We start from the raw sequence: 19,216 nt of genomic DNA on the forward strand, positions 1-19,216 counted from the left end.
GTGGAGAGACTGATGTGTGTCATATATGCCAATGTCCTTGGACAATGGATGAAGGTAGTCACTGTCCGTGGAGCGCACCCTGAGATGTTGGGGAATGCTGACCAAGGTGGAGTCCTGGAGGAGCAAGTGACAAACTGCAGCCACCAGGTACTCAAATCTTTATGTTCAGAATTGCTGCTGAATAGTTTCTCTCCACTGCCTGAGAAATTAGCGAACTGCACATAAGTGAGGCCAGATTAGGTAACAATGTCATGGAAATAGACCAATACTAGCCAAAGTCTTGCTTTGCTGCTAAAACTTTGTGTAAAACAGGGACTTTTTTTGAACATCAAGACTCTAATTTTTCTGATGTCACCAATTGAATCAACACTGCCCATACTGTTCAGGGGTGGAAGCTTCAGCCCATCATTTCAGATCTCTGAAAGGTCATTTGCACAAATGCTGCCTGATCTGCTGAGTATTTCTTCTCATTTTCTATTTTTATTTCAGTATCTGTAGAATTATGCTTTTCTGTACACATGGAGATGGCAGGTTTCTTCCCTGAAGGAGGTTAGTGAACAGACCATTTTCTTTCACAGCCTACAATGTATTTTTGACAGGATCTGAAGTAATGACTTTTGGGATGCTAATAGTGTCTCTTAATACTTATTTTCATTAAAAGTCAGTACAGTGCATCCCAAAATATTTTCTGAGTAACACCTATTTAAGCAATTTAAAATAATTAACTGTGTGAAGAAAAATTTTAAAAATGTTCAGGTGATTGAAATTAATTGTACCTGTATAACTTGAAATGCAAATCATCATTTACTTTACTAAGCAAGCTGTAAAAAGCCATCATGTATCAGCTTACAAGTAGAGTTTCATAAATAGGTACATTTATACTTACGTTTGTAAAAAACTGCCTTAAAAGTTACTTTTGGGAGAAGTTCATAAATCTTCTGTATAATAGTTACTTCATTTGTTCTAGCAGCATTTACATTCCAAACTTGAACAATGTCTTCACGATCCCGGACACTGACACTGACACCGACTACCTCATCATCTGGTCAGAAAAAATTGACTATAATAAGTTAAAGCTTGCATTCATATATATCTGAAGGCTTTTTTAATTAAAGTACAAGGAAGACATAAGAATATGTAGCATGGAGAATGCATGTTACTTGAACATAGAACATCGTTGTCATCATTGGAATGTGGTCCCTGAGATTTCATACTAATGTTAGTAAGTGAGATGCTGGCAAAGTTGATAATCCTCTCAGCCAGCCAAAAGCAAAAACAAAAGCATCTTGATCATCTTGGTGACAATGGCTCTGTAATAAAGATCTTTTTTAAAATTAGCCTGCTTGTCACATCACCCATAACTGATCTTAGATGAGCTATTTCAAGATTTCCAGTGTCCAAAACCAATGCTGAAATTTAAATTGGTCTTGCAAATAAATGATTTAAAATAATTGACTGGTATGAATACTATACTGTTTCATCATTGGCCATGAATGAAAATAGCAGAGTAATCAGTCAAGGCAAATGTAGGGAGTGAGGGAAAGGAACAGACTTGGACAAGAGAGAGCGTGGGATGAAATCAAATGGGGGATAAATAGTAGTCAACAACCAACACACATAATAGAGCAGCAAAGGAGCAGAAAGACAGCAGTGGGATACCCAAGTATGGAACAGCAGATGGTGCTGCTGGCAACGGAGTTGACAGCATGTCATGCAGCATTATAAAAGCTACGCAATGACTATACTGTTTGCTTTTGTACTTTTGCTGGGTTTTATATAGGGAGCACTTAAAGACTAAATTTTTTTCATTCTGTGCAAATGGTCCTCGGTTTTGAAAATGCTGTCTACAAAGGGGAGTTAAATCAGACATCAGCACAAATTTAATGTATTTGTTGTGAGATCAACAGCCATTATACAAAAGGTGGAGAAAATTTACCTTTGCTTTCTCAGTTGATAAACTATGTTAAATCACAAACCAGAAATGATTGCAGACTGAACCAGAACAAAGTAATTATCAATAATGCAATGTGGCTGCCATGCACAAGTTGACATGGCCCATCAAGTCACCTGCAGTGACAGGACAGAATGGAGGAAGCAGCTGCAAACACGCTGGTGGCACCACCATCTTTCATGAGTGGTGAGGACATCATCAGCTTATATGTCCCGAACAAGGGGTTGGGAGGCTAGACAGAGACTGGAAGCCACAACAGGAGCAGGGACAGAGATTAGGAATGGCAGTCTGGTGGTGTAAGGCTGGGGCCAGGAGACTTAGAGAGTGTGTGTGCCGGAGGCTTGCATCAGGAACAGGAGGGGCGATGAAGCCGGTGTGTTTTTATGCATGTTCCTGATGGAAATAATAGAGGAAGACTGGAAGGCTGTAGGTGAGTGGGAAAGAGAGGGAGGCTGCTCAGAATAAACATTTTTTATTTCATCGTGCAGGGTACTTTATTATATATCTCACACTGCAATCTGAAGACAGGCAGCTGCTTTTATTGCTTGAGATATGCTCAGTAAGTATGTACATTAGCTCTGAGCTTGAAGTCTTGTTTTCAGACGTTTCGTCACCATACTAGGTCGTATCATCAGTATTTTCAAGCCAATTAGAAGTAGTGTTCATAGGAACCTCGTCACAAATGAAAGATATCTAGAGTCAGATATACTTACAAACCCAAAGAAATGTATGAGATAGAGGTTGAAGGTCTACAAATTAGAGTTTGAATCTTTTTCACCAATCTTGGTTGGACAAAAATCTACATTTGGACTTCCTCTAATTTTTACTGCAAATTTTCTAAAGAAGGATCCTCCAAAAGATCATAAAATCTTGGAGACATCAGTGAAGAGAATGCACACAGAATAATGCTCCCTTCTTACAGCACTAGTTAACCTATCTGCTATGTTTCCCAGTATAATGACAAACTCAAGGATATTTAAACAGATTTTCAATGTGTTAATAAATGACTGTGCCAGTGAATGGATGGGTAAATGAATGAATGTGCAGTTGTGCCAGTGGGTCAGACAGGTAGAGGTACTGGTTTGGATGGGGAAGCTACGTTGGTAACAGGGTGGGGTGGTGAAGACAGGTTGGGTGGGAATTTGGTGGTAACCGACTGATAGAGGAAAGCAGAAGTAGGAACTGTAGCTGTTTAACTTTTTTTTGGGGAGGGGAAGTTGGGGAGAAAAACTGGGCAAAATAGGTAGAACCATACTTTTTTTACAAGTTCCTGCCAACAGTATTCCTCATGGAGAATCCAAGCAAAGTGATCCATGAACATTTATGGAAACCATTCCAGTTACTATTTTCAGTTTTTTAATTGAAAAATATTCCTTTCTCAAGGCATACAAAACATTAGCTGAAGTAGAAGGAAGAAGGTTGGTCCCTGAAATGCAAAATTGCAGATGCCTGTTGCTATTCTTAAAGAAACAGTGATAAAAACACCAAATTTTAAAAAAACACATTAAGATTAGTCTTACCTGTTGTACAACAATCTACAAACTGTTCACCTATTGTGGCCAGCAGTAGTTCTTTCCAAACAGCGGACTATCGTCAGAAACAAATTAAAAACAGTTATATGAGTTGTGCCCTAATATGAAGGAACTTGCATAAACATGCTTAGCGATGTGAGACCATGTTAAACTGATATTTATCTTTAAGTAGAATGCAAAAATTGCAAAGATTTACAATGCCATTTGAATTTCTTTGGACTGCACAAATTTTAAATAAATGCATTTAGTCAGATTGAATACAAGACATTCAAACTAAAGATCATATTAATAAGGTTAGCATTCGTAAAATAAAACCATCTGCATAAATTCTACATTTCTATGTGTTCTATGAAACTGAATAATTGGGAAAGTAAATTGTAATACAAATGTAAGAAAATTACAAATAGATAAGAACAGGTTAGATGAACAGGCCAAAATTTGGGAGATGTAATTGAACGTGGATAAGTGAAGGCATTCATTTTTGTTGGAAGATTAGAAAGGCAATTTTTTATCTAAATGGAGAAAAACTTCAGTGTGCTTCAATGCAGAGGGATTTGGGAGGCCCTCGTATATAAATCACAGAAAACTGGCGTGCAGGTACAGCAGGTAATAAGGACAGCAAATGGAATTTTGGCATCGTACTAGAACGCATCCGGAATAGTGTGTACAATCTTGGTTCCCTTACTTGAGGAATGCAATTGCATTGGAGGAAGTTCAGAGGTGATGTACTAGTTTCATTCCAAGATGATGGTTTGTGTTATAAAGAAAGATTAAGCAGTTTAGGCCTATGCTTTAGAGTTTAGAAGGATGAGATCCAATGGAGGTATATGTCAATCCCCTTTAGCATTTGCAAAGTAGACAGAGAATGTTTCCTCTTGTGGGACTATCTAAAACAAGAGGTAATAGTTTTAAATCTGCTGCCCTTTATCTTAACACTGAGATAAGGAGAAATTACCTCTCTCAAAGGTTCGTAAGTCTGTGGAATGCACTACTCCAAAGTATGGAAAATCTGAACTGAAGTCCATTCAGAAAACGTTTAGATTTGCCCAGGCCTGACTAAAATTTGAGGAAAAGAGTTATGGAGGAATTCTTCTGTGTTTGAGAAAAAGTGGCTAGACAAATTAATTGGGCAAAAGACGACTGAACACTGCTCATGCAGAGTTAGCAGGAAAAGAACAGGAGGTTTATGCTTCACTATCAGTGAAAGAGTCTCTGAAGATTATGATGTTGTTTTAAACAAAACTATATGGAGTTAGGGCCTGATATATATAAGCAATATTTCTGAGACTTAAGGAAACGGCCAGAAGTTCTGAAGAAGGGTCACTGAACCCGAATCATTAACTCTGATTTCTCGTCACAGATGATGGCAGACCTGCCGAGTTTTTTCTAGCAATTTGTATTTTTGTCTCTCATTTACAGCATCTGCAGTTCTTTCGGTTGTTACTCAACAGTTCGAATACCGCATTGAAAGGGTTGGTTGTACCTCACTGCTTTCTAACACTGAGCTAATGAAAAAGTACTGGCATGTGCCATTATCAAGGTAGAAAGAAATATATGCTTTGTTACACTAAATGGGTTTTACCAATTTCAAGTAATGTCATTTGGATTAAAGAACACCTCAGCGACATTTATATTGTATTATATAGTAATACATGGGAACAGCATGTGAGATCAGTAGAAGTTCTGTTTAAGCAATTACAGTTGCTGTCTTAAGGAATAAATTTAGCCAAAAGTAAATTGCTGAACAAGTGTAACTTAGCTCAAACATACCATGTGACAATGACAACAGCTACCAATGAAAGTGCAAGTAAACACTCTAACAGAATTCCCTGTTCCTAAAATGAAATGAAAAATCATGAGATTTTTAGGAATATATAGACTTTACTGGAAATTTGTTTGTAATTTTAGCCTGGTAGCTGAACCTTTAATGTAGTTGTTACAGATACAGGCAAAAGTGTTGCGATCAGCAGAATATCAGATCGGGAAGGCAAAGGTATCACTATTGAATTATTAATCTAAAAGACCCAAACAATGCTCTGGGGACCCAGGTTCAAGTTCTGCCATGGTAGATGGTGGAATTTGTCTTCACTTCAATAAAAAACCTGGAATTAAGAATCTAATGATGACCACAAAAACATTGCCAGTTGTTGGAATAACCTATTTGGTTCACTAAATGTCCCTACCCTGGTCTGACCTACATGTGACACCAGATCAATAGCAATGGGGTGATCTTTAACTTCCCTCTGGGTAATTAGGGATGGGCAAAAAATGCTGGTTTAGCAAGCAAAACCTATAATCCTATGAATGATTTTAAAAAAAATAATCAGCCTTTGAAAAGCTTTGGAAGTAAATACAATCTTATTCCAGGATTAGGAGTTGGAACTATTTGGGCAATTCTCAAATAAATCAAATCAATTATCACAAACACTACACAACATACAGAAAGATACTTTAAGATTATTATTCTAAGTCTAGATTTGACAATAGTAACAAGAAAATGCTAATTTACACATCATAATCCATTGGCCTTCTTTGCAAAGTTCAAAACTTAAAAACCAAGTCGATTCTGATGGAATCTCGTTTCAAATATTTGATGTAAAGGTAATTCACATTGTTGGAAAAGAGAACACATTTGGAGATGCATTGCCTCAAGCATAATATCTTGGAATAAATTAAATGCTTAAGAAACTACAAGGATGCCTAAGGTGGAAGGAAGAATGAACAGATGTAAATCTTGTAAGCTGCTGTTTGTGTATCACATATTTTTTGATGATGCACTCCTGTTCAATGAGGTTAGCGGGTGGTTCAGAAAACAGGAAACTACAGGCCAATTTTTGTCATTAGGAAAATGCAACTGTCTGTTATTAAGGAAGAAACAGCAGGACATTTAGAAAGCTTATTGTAATCAAACGAATCAATGCAGCTTTGTGGAAGGGAAGTCGAAGGGTCTGTTTCCATGCTGTACATCTCTATGACTCTATAAGTCATGTTTGACAAATTTGGTCTCGAGTACTTTGAGCACATACCAAGCAGAGATGACAAAGGGGAACTGGTAGATATAGCAGATATGCATTTCCAGAAAGTATTTGCTTACGTACCATACAAAAGGTTATCACACAATCAAAACGGTTGTGGTGTAGATGGAGGCCATTCAGCCTCCTTCAGTGCATGCACTGACTGTTCAAACGAGCATCATTACCTAGTGCCAATCTTTTCCTTTCTCCATCCATACCATTACACATTATTTCTATTCAAATAATTATCTAATGCACTCTTGAATGCTCAATTGAACCTGCTTCCATCACATTTCTTGACTCTGCATTCAATACTTTAACTACACAACTTTAACTGAGAAAGATTTTCCTCAGATCATCCTTACTTCTTTTGCAAACACTAAGATTGTACCCTTTGAAAGACAAGATAATATAACGTCCTGTCTCCTCACAGTTTACAAGTCTTGCAAACACAATTTGAAGAATTCTTACAAAATAGGGGCTCACAGATTGAGTGATAACTTAGCATGGATTGATTAACACACAGGAAAAAACAACAGTTGGGAATTAATGGATCTTTCTCAGGTTGGAAAGATAATAAATATATATCACAGGGTTTGGTCCTCAGGTAACAATTATTAAGTACCCATATTAATGGTTTGGAGTGGGGGTCAAGTAAAGAGGGATGTTGTGATGAGGCCATAAGGAATCAGCGAAGGGATGTAGTTAAGTTGAATGAGAGACTATATCTTGGCAGATGGAATTTAATGTATGAAAATACAAGGTAACGCACCAGTAGGAAGAATCAAAAGGCAGACTATTAATAAAGTGGAGAGACATTACATAAGGGTTGTGTTACCAAGAACAGCTAAACCAATTAAACCTCATTCATTAAATTTAGAAGAACGAGGCATGATCCTAATAGGACATACAATTCCGAAGGGGTTTACAGGGTGGATTTTGACAAGATGTTTCCATGAATGGGGAAATCTTGGACAAAGGGACACAGTTATGGAATAAGGGAACACTCATTTAAAAGTGAGGGACAAAGGGATTTCTCTCCCAAAGGGTAGTAAATGTCTGGTATTTTCTACCACGAGAGATGTAGAGGCTAGATCATTTGAAGTATTTAAAAAGAATGTAGGTATATTTTCAAAATGGAGAAGTTGAGGGCTATGATGAGTTGATATGAAATAAAACGTTGTGGCCCAGGACAAATCAGCCATGAGCTTGTTGAATGGCTGATTAGGCTTTAGTGGCTGAATAGTCTATTCCTGCTCTTATTCTAACGTCCTTATGTTCTTTGCAGTTAATGAAATACTTTTGAAACATAGATACATTTTTAAATAGGAACCGTGCAGCCAATGTTTGTACAGCAAGGTGTCACAGCCAGGAATGTGAGGATAATCAGATACTATGATTCAAGATTCTGGTTGCAGGATAATTATTAGCTGGGCCACTGGTAAAAATTTCCTGCTTCTCTTCAAAACTTCTCCAGTGTCTCTTTTACCTCTACCCAAGAGGGGGGACAAGCTTTATTTAAATGCCTATCTTTATAACGTATAGTTTCTACACAAATTTGTAATGATATAATTATATCCTTTTGCTGGTTGTACCATTGTAGGGCCTAGTTTACATTCCATTGGCTTGGCTAGTACTACAGAAAGATCTGAATGCAATTTACTTTAAATTCTCCTAATCTATAACCAAAAAGGGTGACCCCTAACTTTAAAACAGGACACACCCTGAGTTCATCCAGGCCATTCATGATCTTGTGTCAAGTCACACTTTACAACTTCTAAACTCCAGTGAAAACAAGCCCAGTTTGTCTTCTGAAGTAGCTCAAATGTATTAGACCAAAAGTGTATTTTTCAAATATATTTGTATAACATCCCCTCAATCACTTATTCTCTAATTTATTTTAAAATTTCTGAGGATTAGATTTAGTGCTCATGTCATAGATACAATACCATGTATGATCAACTTGATGTCCATAAACTTAATTTCTGTAATTATCACCTTTGATCAAACTGCTGACATTCACGAGGGAATAATATGATGCAAAAACTCAATTCATCTAGTCAGGAAAATAGTTGAAGTTACTGACTATATCAAAGTTTCTGAAGTCTGCCTCACAATTCCATCACAATCTTACACATTTAAAAGAAAACAGTACAAAACCATGCATTTTTAAGCACAGCCAATAATATTCTTAATTTATTGTTTATAAAAATACTTACAGTATGCTCTTTTGAGATTTTCATTTTCCACAATCCTCCTTTGGCATTACTCTCATCTTCCCTATAGAAAGCAGTAAATGCAAATTCAAAATAGTGATAAATTGTAGGCACACCTTTTAGAAATCTGCACTTCTATAGATGTGTCATACCACACCCAGTTACTTACCACAATGGTCGTCTCTCTCCTCTCATTAGGTGGTAACTACAACGGAGGGGCAAGCTGGTCACTGCAGGAATATTGTTGTACACACTCCAAAAACTCTAGTGGGAGAAGGGGAAATACAACTAAGTTAAAATATAATGTTCGCACAGGAAATGCAACGGTAAATAACTTATAATCCTAAACTACTTGTTAGCACATACTCAAAATGAATGCACTTTATTCTGAATAACATTTTAAAACACATTATTCAAGTTTTAATAATACCATACTAAAAACATTTTAATTCATCATTTAGATAATGATGACACTCCATATTCTTGAGGTAAAACATGGACATTCAGGTCTAAGAGAATCTATATTTTGAACTCTTTCCAAACATGCAGCACCTAATCTTTGCATTTTCAGTGGACTGCTTCTTAGATAGTCAAACAGAACTGGTATCTTCAAAGTCTGCAAGATCACTTTTTACTTGTATACATATTCAATTTATATATGACTTACTGCACTTAAGAGCAAGAACATGGCGTTCTGAGCATGGACTAAGGGAAGATTGCATGCATGACCATTAACTGAAGAATACTTTTAAGATTTAGACATGCTTGAAAGTGAGAAGATAAGAGAAAACTATTTAAAAACACCCAAGAGTGTTAAATCTGTTGTGGTACAAGGCTAATTGCATCATGTGTCATGATACCAGAAATACAATACTCTGAAAACAGAGCAGATGTCTCAGAATGTGGAATTCTTGACTTCAGGACTTCTAATTGCAAAAGGTGGAAAAAGAGGACAACGAATTTCTTCCAATTTCCTCCAATTCTTTTCTTTCCCCCTTTTGGTTTATCTGGTGCCAATGATGTCTAATATCAATGTCTAGGGGCAGCGAACACTTGCAGTCTTAGGGTTTTACTAATCTCCTGTTACTGGAACTTCAGCAAGTGAAAAACTATTTATGCAAAGACAAATCTAATTCATTAGGTTAGGAGCTCTTCCTAGCCATACAATTACACTAACAGATTCCCTTAGCTCCTCATCGTATTGAGAACAAGCTTTTAACTTGGGTGATCGTATACCCATCCAAAATGGTGAAGGGCTCAAACACCTTTGGAATTAGTGAATATAGACATGAGTTTTGGTTTTGAATTACAAGCTGACATCCAGCAATTTGACTGGCATCAATCACCTCAAGATCTTGCGTTTGTAAAGGGAAAAAAAGTTCAGTCAATGCTACAGCTGTTATGCTACACCTTTCAAAAAGGTTACTCATGTTAGTTTTGTGCCAATATGGATCAGGCTGGACAGTGATGCTTCCTATATTTTCAGCCAAATGAAGCATGGTAATTTTGCTGAATTAGTGCAAAAATGACCCCATCTACAGAACTTTTTTCAGCAGTGTCACAAGAAGAAGAAAGACTGGGAAAATATCTAACTCAATGACTTAAGGATGGCAATAATTAGTACTTATTATTGCATCACCCTCACATCGGTCATCCAGAAATTGCACTATATATGAAGCAAAGATAATTCCTTGGAAGAAACATACCTTTACAAAATACTCTTTACACTATTTCTTGATCAAGTGCAGTTAAATTACACAATAAAAATTAATATCTGGAAAGATGAGATCTAGAAACTAGGAGGTGCATGCTATGGATTGGCTGAAATCACAATAAAACAAAGTGACCTTTATAAATGTAAAGCACCAGTACAGAAAAACTCAATACACTGGAGATATATAAAGTTCCCAGGGTAGAAAACCACATAATGAGCAATGAATACATGCCTAAAAACCTGTGAGCAATTGTCTTGCTCAATCAAGACAAAGCAAAATAGATAGTGTGTTGGGCATGTTTCTCATGTCTGTTGACCACACCCAGCTGTAAAACACCAGCACCACCTTTCTTTACTCCTTCACTGTCCCAGATCAGAATGCCTGTCCAACATCTAGCACTGGCTCAACAGTAATTTCATCTGACAAAATATCGGGCAGACTGTGACCATTGTATTTCAACACCACTAAATTATGTTCCCTGGCCAGTGATTCAATCCATCTTCCCAAGAAAACTGAACCAAACCATTCGTGAACTCTGCGACACAGGTGAGCTTCCAACATCATATCCACACAATGAATAGAAATGGTTATTTTCACCAATGTTATATTGCCTGTCTGCAGTCCTACATGTTGAGATACTCAGCCAAAATGCTTTGGCCTGTGACACAACTTAGGCCAAATCCATCTTGCCCATCAACCCTTTGCTCACTGACTTGCTAAGCAAGTCCCTGCTTAGCATTGTCTAAAAGTTTAAAAGATTTCCATCATTGCTTTCCATCTCTTGCCCCACCCTGATCCAATAATCTCCATCCCTACACCTTCTGAGATACCTGTGTTCCTCTAATGTTGGTCTCTTGACTATCCCAGATTTCAAATCACTCCTTCCTCGATAGTCATACCTTTAGCCTCTAAAACCCTAACCTCAAAACTGTGCTGCTTCAACATTCTTACCTCTTTCCTCTTTTAATGAAGTCAGCAAAATCAATCTCCTTGACAAAACTTTTGGTAATCTGTTGTCACATCACCAAATTTCTCCCAAATTTTGGTACCATTACTGCAGAGTGCCTTAGAATGTTTACTATGATTAAAAGGAGTTATATAAAATTGCACATCACTGTTGTTAATGTATTCACCACATATGGAATGACTGTAGAACTGTTTTTAAACTTTAATATCATGGTTAAACAGCATGGTTTGAGCAAAGACAAGTATTTTAATGGATAGGTACAACTTTTCTTATAAAAGTGATACAAAGGAAAATCACATGTACAGGACAATATTGATTTTAATGCATCAAGAATTTTTTAAGATAAAATATTGTATATCCTACAGGTGAGCAGCTAAACTTTACAGCAATATTAATAGTTCTTTTAATACATAGCCACATAATTGCCACTTTAATTTAAATATGTAAAGGTCTGCATAATTGGGGAAATAATCTTAAAACTTATTTTAATAAATACTTTAATTTAGATCATAAGTATAGCTTTATTAGTTACCTAAATCACAAATGGATCATAACTCAGAAGTAATTTGGTTTTATGCAAGTAAAAATATCTGTTTACAGATGCCCCATTTAATCAAATTAGTAAGTCTAGAAAAAGTGTTTGATGTTATGGCTTTAACTGCATACACATAGATAACTTTAAAGATATAAATAAGTATTACTAAGTGAATGATTAGATTTCTACTTCAGTAATATAACACATTTAGTCAAACTCAGTGTCCCTAAAAAACATTTAAGCTAGCTCCAGCAACAACCTGTTAAGTTTCTTTTACGTCAAAGCTATTCACATCTTTAGGATGGGTGTGTCCGATGTGTGGAAACAGTCAAGCCAGCAAAAAAACTTGCAAGGACATAAAAGATTAATCATTCTATATTCTACTTAAAATTTTCAAGATTAGTACTGAGGCTCGTCATGAAAATAAATGATTGTGAACATATACGGATTCTTGTAAAAAGAAAATTTGATGTATTGAAAGGAAAACAATGTTTTGGCATAAGAAAACAGTTTGGACTTACACATTTAAAAACTGACAAATGTGACACCATGGATGCACTTAGCTGTAAGAATACCTTGTGGAAATTCCAATTTATTCCATGCAATGTCTCTTAAAAAGGGACGATATACTATCAGATGTCAGAGCTTACAATATTTTCAGAAGAATTAAGCACAGATGAATTCATTGAAGCTTTTTAAAAAAAAATTAAGACAGAAAATATGAAATACAGATTAGATCGAACAGTAGTTGAAATAAATCAAAGTGATAAATGGTTGGGATGAAGATATTTCATGAAAACTTAGAGAGGTAGATGGGCAGTTCAGTTACAGAAACTAATTAGTCGCTAATGATTTGGGACGATATACCATACACCTTATTCACACTGTAGCAGTTTTACTTGCATCAATTCCAGACAATTTCAGACACTTTTCGGTGTCTGGCTCTTCTGTGTACCAAAATCTCAGTATATCATGCTTATCTCCCTTGGTTGCAGATTTCCTGAGTACCTGCACATTAATAACTGGCCAATTCAAAAAATAACATTTCAGGCATTCATGCTACACTTTATTTTAGCATTTAAAATCATTGCTTGAAGAGATTCAGATTAAAAAGTTTTATGTCCCAAGTTTCTATACAACAGAATTTGATCACACTTATCAAAACATCACGAAGCTACATACAATTTAGAATCCAATACATATATGCAGTTTGTTTAACTTTAATCTCTAAATTAATGATTATATTCCAGTTTTAGAGTTTATGCAACAGTTTCTACAGGATGCTGAAGAACAGAGACAACACTGTGGAAACAGATTTAGTATTATCAGGTGATCTTTTTTTTAAAGAGGAGCCTGGATACCTAAACATTTTAAAAGCCATTTATGCAAAGTACCAATTGTATCATAATTTCCATATCAATTAATAATTTATTTTAAAATAAACAGCACTAAGTGTGAAAAACTATATGATAAAGCTCTCTATGAAGTGCCCTCAAGTAAATGTCAAATTAAAAACAATATTACACTTTAATTTATTTTTATTCACACAGAATTAGGGCATCCCTGGTTGGTTTTGCTGTGTCAAAATTCTGTAACACTCCTGAACAGCACTATGGGTGTATCCACACCAAATGGATTGCAACAATTCAAGAAGGCGGCTCACCAATCGTCAAAGTTAATTAGGATGGGCAATGAATGCTTGCCTCATTAGTGATGCTCACATCTAAGCAATGAGTAGATCCATGACCAGGACATAAATAACAAGAGTATTAAAAAAAACACATGTGCCCTTTTTGTACCTCTACACCTCATCTGTCACTATCTTGTTCTTCTTCTCCTCAAAGATGATGGAAAGAAAATGCTTTATTCATTAGGTCTGCTGTTTTGATAGCCACTTGTATTACTTCAGACTTTTTAAAACATTCAAAGATATAGTTTAGCACACACAAAAGAGACAATAAATAAAATATCCCAGATTCAATTGACAGCTGTCTATTCAGAGTGAGAAAGCACATACAAATCTACCAGCAAACACAGAATTTTTAAAAAAGTGCCAATGAAAATAATTTAAAATAATAAAATGATTACTTATACTTTAGACCATAGAGTCGGCGCTGCATCACCTAGCAGTAATTCTAAGTTGTCAGATACAGGTGGATTTTTTACCATTACACGTTATTATACATATTAGCCAGCAAATCTCTCTTCTCAAAATCAGGGACCATGTACAACAGTGAACTTAGTTATACACTATAAAGCTGAAACGATGACAATCAAAGATAAAGAACAAGTAACATCGGCTAAAGGTTGCCATCAGAACAAGGGGTGTTCATTTATCTTGTCAAACATCTTTTCTCACATCTTTAGAGATCAAAATAGCAGTAAATACAATAACTTCTTTTTCAAGCCACAAGTACAACCATGGTTGATAAGCCAACTCCCTTTGGATCTATTCATAGAAGTTTGGCTTTTACAATTAGATTCACTTAACGGTTTGAAATCTGGACTTGAGGCAGGTTGCCATTGACTTTTATTGACAGCAATAACGTTAAATGACTGGTGATGCTGAAACTGCAGGTCAAGGATGGCAGCACATAGCTTGCCACATTGGTAACCGAAGTATCTAATACTTATCTTGAGAGTTTATCATCTCTTGATTCATCCTCCAAGCTGGAGATTACATTGGGCTCATAAATTTACTCCATTATAAAAGTGGTCTTGCTCCTGCTAGCTCTGGCAATTAAGCAAGAAAGGTATGTTGTTGCAGGCACCATAAAATGTACTTTTAGCTGCTTTCACCTAATGCTGCGTTTTCGCAACAAATTTAGAAAGACATCTCACTATTAAAAAAGGTGGCACAAAGGGTCAGGCAATGAAAAATAAAGAAGTCAAAACTCCTCTTTACCAATTAAATACATCAACAGTTTTTGGACTGAAATGAAACAATCAACCATTAAGTGTTCAGTGCATTTTAATAATCTTTCACAACATTTTTCCTGCTCGACAAACAAAATCCAATACTTAATTGCCACCAATCAGATCCTTCTAAGAATTCTTTCAAAAGAGAAAGTTTGCATACCTGAGAGAAATACCTCTGGTTATTCACTGGTGTACAGATGAAGGATAATAATGACAGATCTGTGTTATTAAGCGGAAAATACCCCAAAAAATAAACAAATTCCACACAGGTGCTTTTGTGCATTAATCTCAGTATAAGCAAATGAAGCATGTAATTAAATCCACAAGGCTCTTGAGCTTCTGCAAACTTAAACTTAAATATGATTGTCATGTAGGCCCACCTGTCTATCCTTTACAGTAGGGGAACAGGAAATGCTAACATACTGTTAAAAAGAAAGGCTGATTTTACAACACTTTAATATTCAGTGAAGCATGAAAATCTGAAATGCATAGGTCTTGTAAACCATGCATTTCAGCACAACCTATGTAATATAGATAATCAGCAGCGAGGAGATACTCAGTGGTTGGAAACTGAACAGATGGTCAACACGAGATATGGTAAGAAAACAGAATCTCGATGCAAGTATCTACCGTCTTAAACACAATCTGGAATTTTTGATATATGGTTTTGGTATTCAAATTTTAAATATTGACATGCTAAGAGATTAAACAAAAATACTGAACTAATATTCCTTTCACATAGCCACTGATGAAATGTTGTCACTGTTAAAAGGTCCATGAGCATCGATAAACTAATCTTGAAATTGGGAACAAATTTTATTACAACATTTGAGTAGACCTTTCAAGGGGACAAAATCCATTGGTCTTGGGCAAGTTAGTGTTTCATATTGCTTTGCAAAACTCTTGGTAGAGTCAATTTTGGATTTGCACGGATAGAGAATGAAGCGGCATTGTTGTGTTACATCATCCTCGATGTGGAGGAGCTGGTGTTGGACTGGGATGGCCAAAATTAAAAATCACATAACACCAGGTTATAGTCCAACAGGTTTATTTGGAGGCAAGTGCTTTCGAAGCACAGCTTCTTCAGGTGGTTGTGAAGCAGGATCATAAGACAAAATTTATAGTAAAAGATTAGTGTCATGCAGCTTAACTGATATATCTAGGTTTGTTCAATGTATCATTTCAGCTGCAAGACTCTAATCTTTTGCTATAAATTCTGCGCCTTGTGATCGGCTTCACAACCACCTGATGGAGCAGCAGTGCTTTGAAAGCTAGTACCCCCAATTATAGTCCAACAAGTATATCTTGGCATTGTGTGGCATCACCCTCACCATCCTGAGACCAACAGTGCAAATCAAAGGTGATAAGACGATAATTTTGGAACATATTGCATATGCTGGAATCTGTACTGAAAACAAAACAACAATACTGGAAGTAACAATGGATAAGGCAGCATCCACAGAGAGCGAGAGTAAGTTTCGAGATTAGATAACTCTTCATCAGAACTTGGCCTAGTCTTAATGATAATGTCATATTTAGTAGACATATATTAAAACTCAAGTCCCCCTCCTAAAATTGTTTTGAGTGGTTTCTTCCATTTATTCTCACCTACCAATCTCGAAAGTAGCAATAACTACCAGATAACTTGAGAAACATTTTCACATGCCAAACTAAAAAATGATTAGTCAGCCCCGGGTTGAGAATGGGTTCAGTTCAAGTCTATTCACGATTCAATCTGTACTCAAGTCCAAATACAAAGCAGGACAATATAAAACAGCCACTCAGTGCTAACATTTGTATATTGGATCTTTAAAAATTAGACCCCTGAATGGAATTGCATTTGTAAGCACAAGTGTTCATAAATTGGACATGGTTCCCAAATATTCCTAGTTTATTGGGAACACTGTAAATGGTTTTTCTCATACACAGAAGCTTTGCTTTTCACTGATCGTTTGTGAAATCAGGACGAGAGAGAAGGAACCTCAACCAGTACTTTTTCTCTCCTAGACTGGGACCTCGAGGTATTTGTGCTTCCTCACTGCTGTCTCAGCTAGAAAACACAAAAATCCACATATAGCTTTGTGAATCCATAATGATACATGTCTGAGTCTAGATCACACTGTTTTGTGGAAACCTAGATATGCAGCAGATGGCTCTAAGCTGTGTGCAGTACCTTATTTTACGAAAGTGGATGCCACCAATTACAACTGATCAATTAATGTGCAGGTTCACAAAGCCTCCCAAATATTTTGTTATAATTGCAGTTTCCTCCATTAGACAGACAATAAGCAGATGTCTACTTTTTGATACTTGTCAGTTATCAACACTTTTTTTTATCAGAAATCAAATAACAAAACACCAGCAGCTTACTGATACTACATTACTCAGATGCCAGATCTGCCATCAGTCACATTTTTAAGCAACTAACTGGTTGTTAGGAAGCAAATCATTAAGAAATTTCATTTTCACATACACAACTTAATTAAACCATTAAAATTAATAAACCAATAGAACATCTTTAAGAAAACCTCTCAGTCTCCAATAGGATGAAGTAATTACAAATTAACTAACCTATTAAAATTTTTTGTGCTTCTTGCAATTCACATTCAATATTCAAAAACATTGCTATAAAACTCAAGGTACACTTTGCAATCAAAATTATACTTTATGGAAGAATATCAGTACTAATAAAACAGTTTATTATAATTAGTTTATCATCAGTCTGAAAGTTTGATTTTGCATCTATTTTCACAATTATTCCATTAAAGCATACAGAGCAAATTTGTAACTGGTTGAATTGAATAGGCAAATTGGCTGAGTATGCAGAAGAATAAAAAAAAGACTGGTTAGAAACTGGGCTGTGCAGCCTGCCAGTTTATTGGCAGTTACTCTTCTAAGCACCAACCTGGCCCAATTCATTTCCCATAGAGAGGTGCTCTGACATAAGGAATAACCTATCATTCTCCAATAACGGCCTCTTATCACGAGCTCCATTATAATTGGTCCCAAAAATAAATAATTATCTGGTGTGAGAACTCTGTGAGACTGGATTTCTGGGATTAATTAGGTAAAAACAATGACTGCAGATGCTGGAAACCAGATTCTGGATTCGTGGTGCTGGAAAAGCACAACAGTTCAGGTAGCATCCGAGCAAGAGTAAAATCGACGTTTCGGGTAAAAGCTCTTCATCAGGAATACAGGCAGACTGCCTGAAGGGTGGAGAGATAAATGAGAGGAGGGTGGGGGTGGGAGAAAGTAGCATAGAGTACAATAGGTGAGTGGGGGAGGGGATGAAGGTGATAGGTCAGGGGGGTTGGAGTGGATAGGTGGAAAAGATGATAGGCAGGTAGGACAAGTCATGGAGACAGTGCTGAGCTGGGGGAAGTGGAATGAGGAATCTGTTGAAGTCCACATTGATGCCTGGGGTTGAAGTGTTCAGAGGCGGAAGATGAGGCGTTCTTCCTCCAGGAGCCTGGTGGTGAGGGAGTGGTGGTGAAGGAGGCCCAGGACTCCATGTCCTTGGCAGAGTGGGAGGGGGAATTGAAATGTTGGGCCACAGGGCGGTGTGGTTGATTGGTGCGGGTGTCCCAGAGATGTTCTCCAATGTAGAGGAGACCGCATCGGGAGCAAGGAATACAATAAATGATATTGGTGGATATGCAGGTAAAACATTGATGGATGTGGAAGGCTCCTTTAGGGCCTTGGATGGAGGTGAGGGAGGTGGTGTGGGCTCAGGTTTCGCAATTCCTGCGGTGGCAGAGGAAGGCGCCAGGACGGGAGGGTGGGTTGTGGGGGTTCGTGGACTTGACCAGGTAGTCACGGAGGGAATGGTCTTTGCGGAAGGCGGAAAGGGGTGGGGAGGGAAATATATGGTGGTGGGGTCTGTTTGGAGGTGGCGGAAATGTCGGTGGATGATTTGGTTTATGTGAAGGTTGGTAGGGTGGAAGGTGAGCACCAGGGGCGTTCTGTTCTTGTTATGGTTGGAGGGGTGGGGTCTGAGGGTGGAGGTGCGGGTTGTGGATGAGATGCGTTGGAGGGCATCTTTAACCACGTGGGAAGGGAAATTGCAATCTCTGAAGGAGGCGGCCATCTGGTGTGTTCTGTGGTGGAACTGGTCCTCCTGGGAGCAGATATGGCAGAGGAGGAGGAATTAGGAATACGGGATGGCATTTTTGCAGGAGGTAGCCTGGGAAGTAATCCAGGTAACTGTGGGAGTCGGTGGGTTTGTAAAAAATGTCGGTGTCAAGTCGGTCGTCATTAATGGAGATGGAGAGGTCCAGAAAGGGGAGGGAGGTGTCAGAGATGGTCCAGGTAAATTTAAGGTCAGGGTGGATTGTGTTGGTAAAGTTGATGAATTGCTCAATCTC

The 19,216-nt window shown here is 37.2% G+C and overlaps 1 protein-coding gene across 1 annotated transcript in view; it reads right to left on the reverse strand.

Annotated features, from left to right (window-relative positions):
* Positions 1–19,216, reverse strand: part of eif4e3 (eukaryotic translation initiation factor 4E family member 3) — an 82,055-nt gene that overhangs the window by 10,909 nt on the left and 51,930 nt on the right. The window contains exons 3-6 of the mRNA XM_060835213.1: positions 8,883–8,977; positions 8,717–8,777; positions 3,472–3,538; positions 887–1,042 (exon numbers count right to left, since the gene is read on the reverse strand). Coding sequence (XP_060691196.1) covers positions 887–1,042; positions 3,472–3,538; positions 8,717–8,777; positions 8,883–8,977 — 379 coding nt within the window. The remainder of the gene's footprint in view (positions 1–886; positions 1,043–3,471; positions 3,539–8,716; positions 8,778–8,882; positions 8,978–19,216) is intronic.

Source organism: Hemiscyllium ocellatum, chromosome 14 (genome assembly GCF_020745735.1).
Source record: "Hemiscyllium ocellatum isolate sHemOce1 chromosome 14, sHemOce1.pat.X.cur, whole genome shotgun sequence".
NCBI lineage: Eukaryota > Metazoa > Chordata > Chondrichthyes > Orectolobiformes > Hemiscylliidae > Hemiscyllium > Hemiscyllium ocellatum.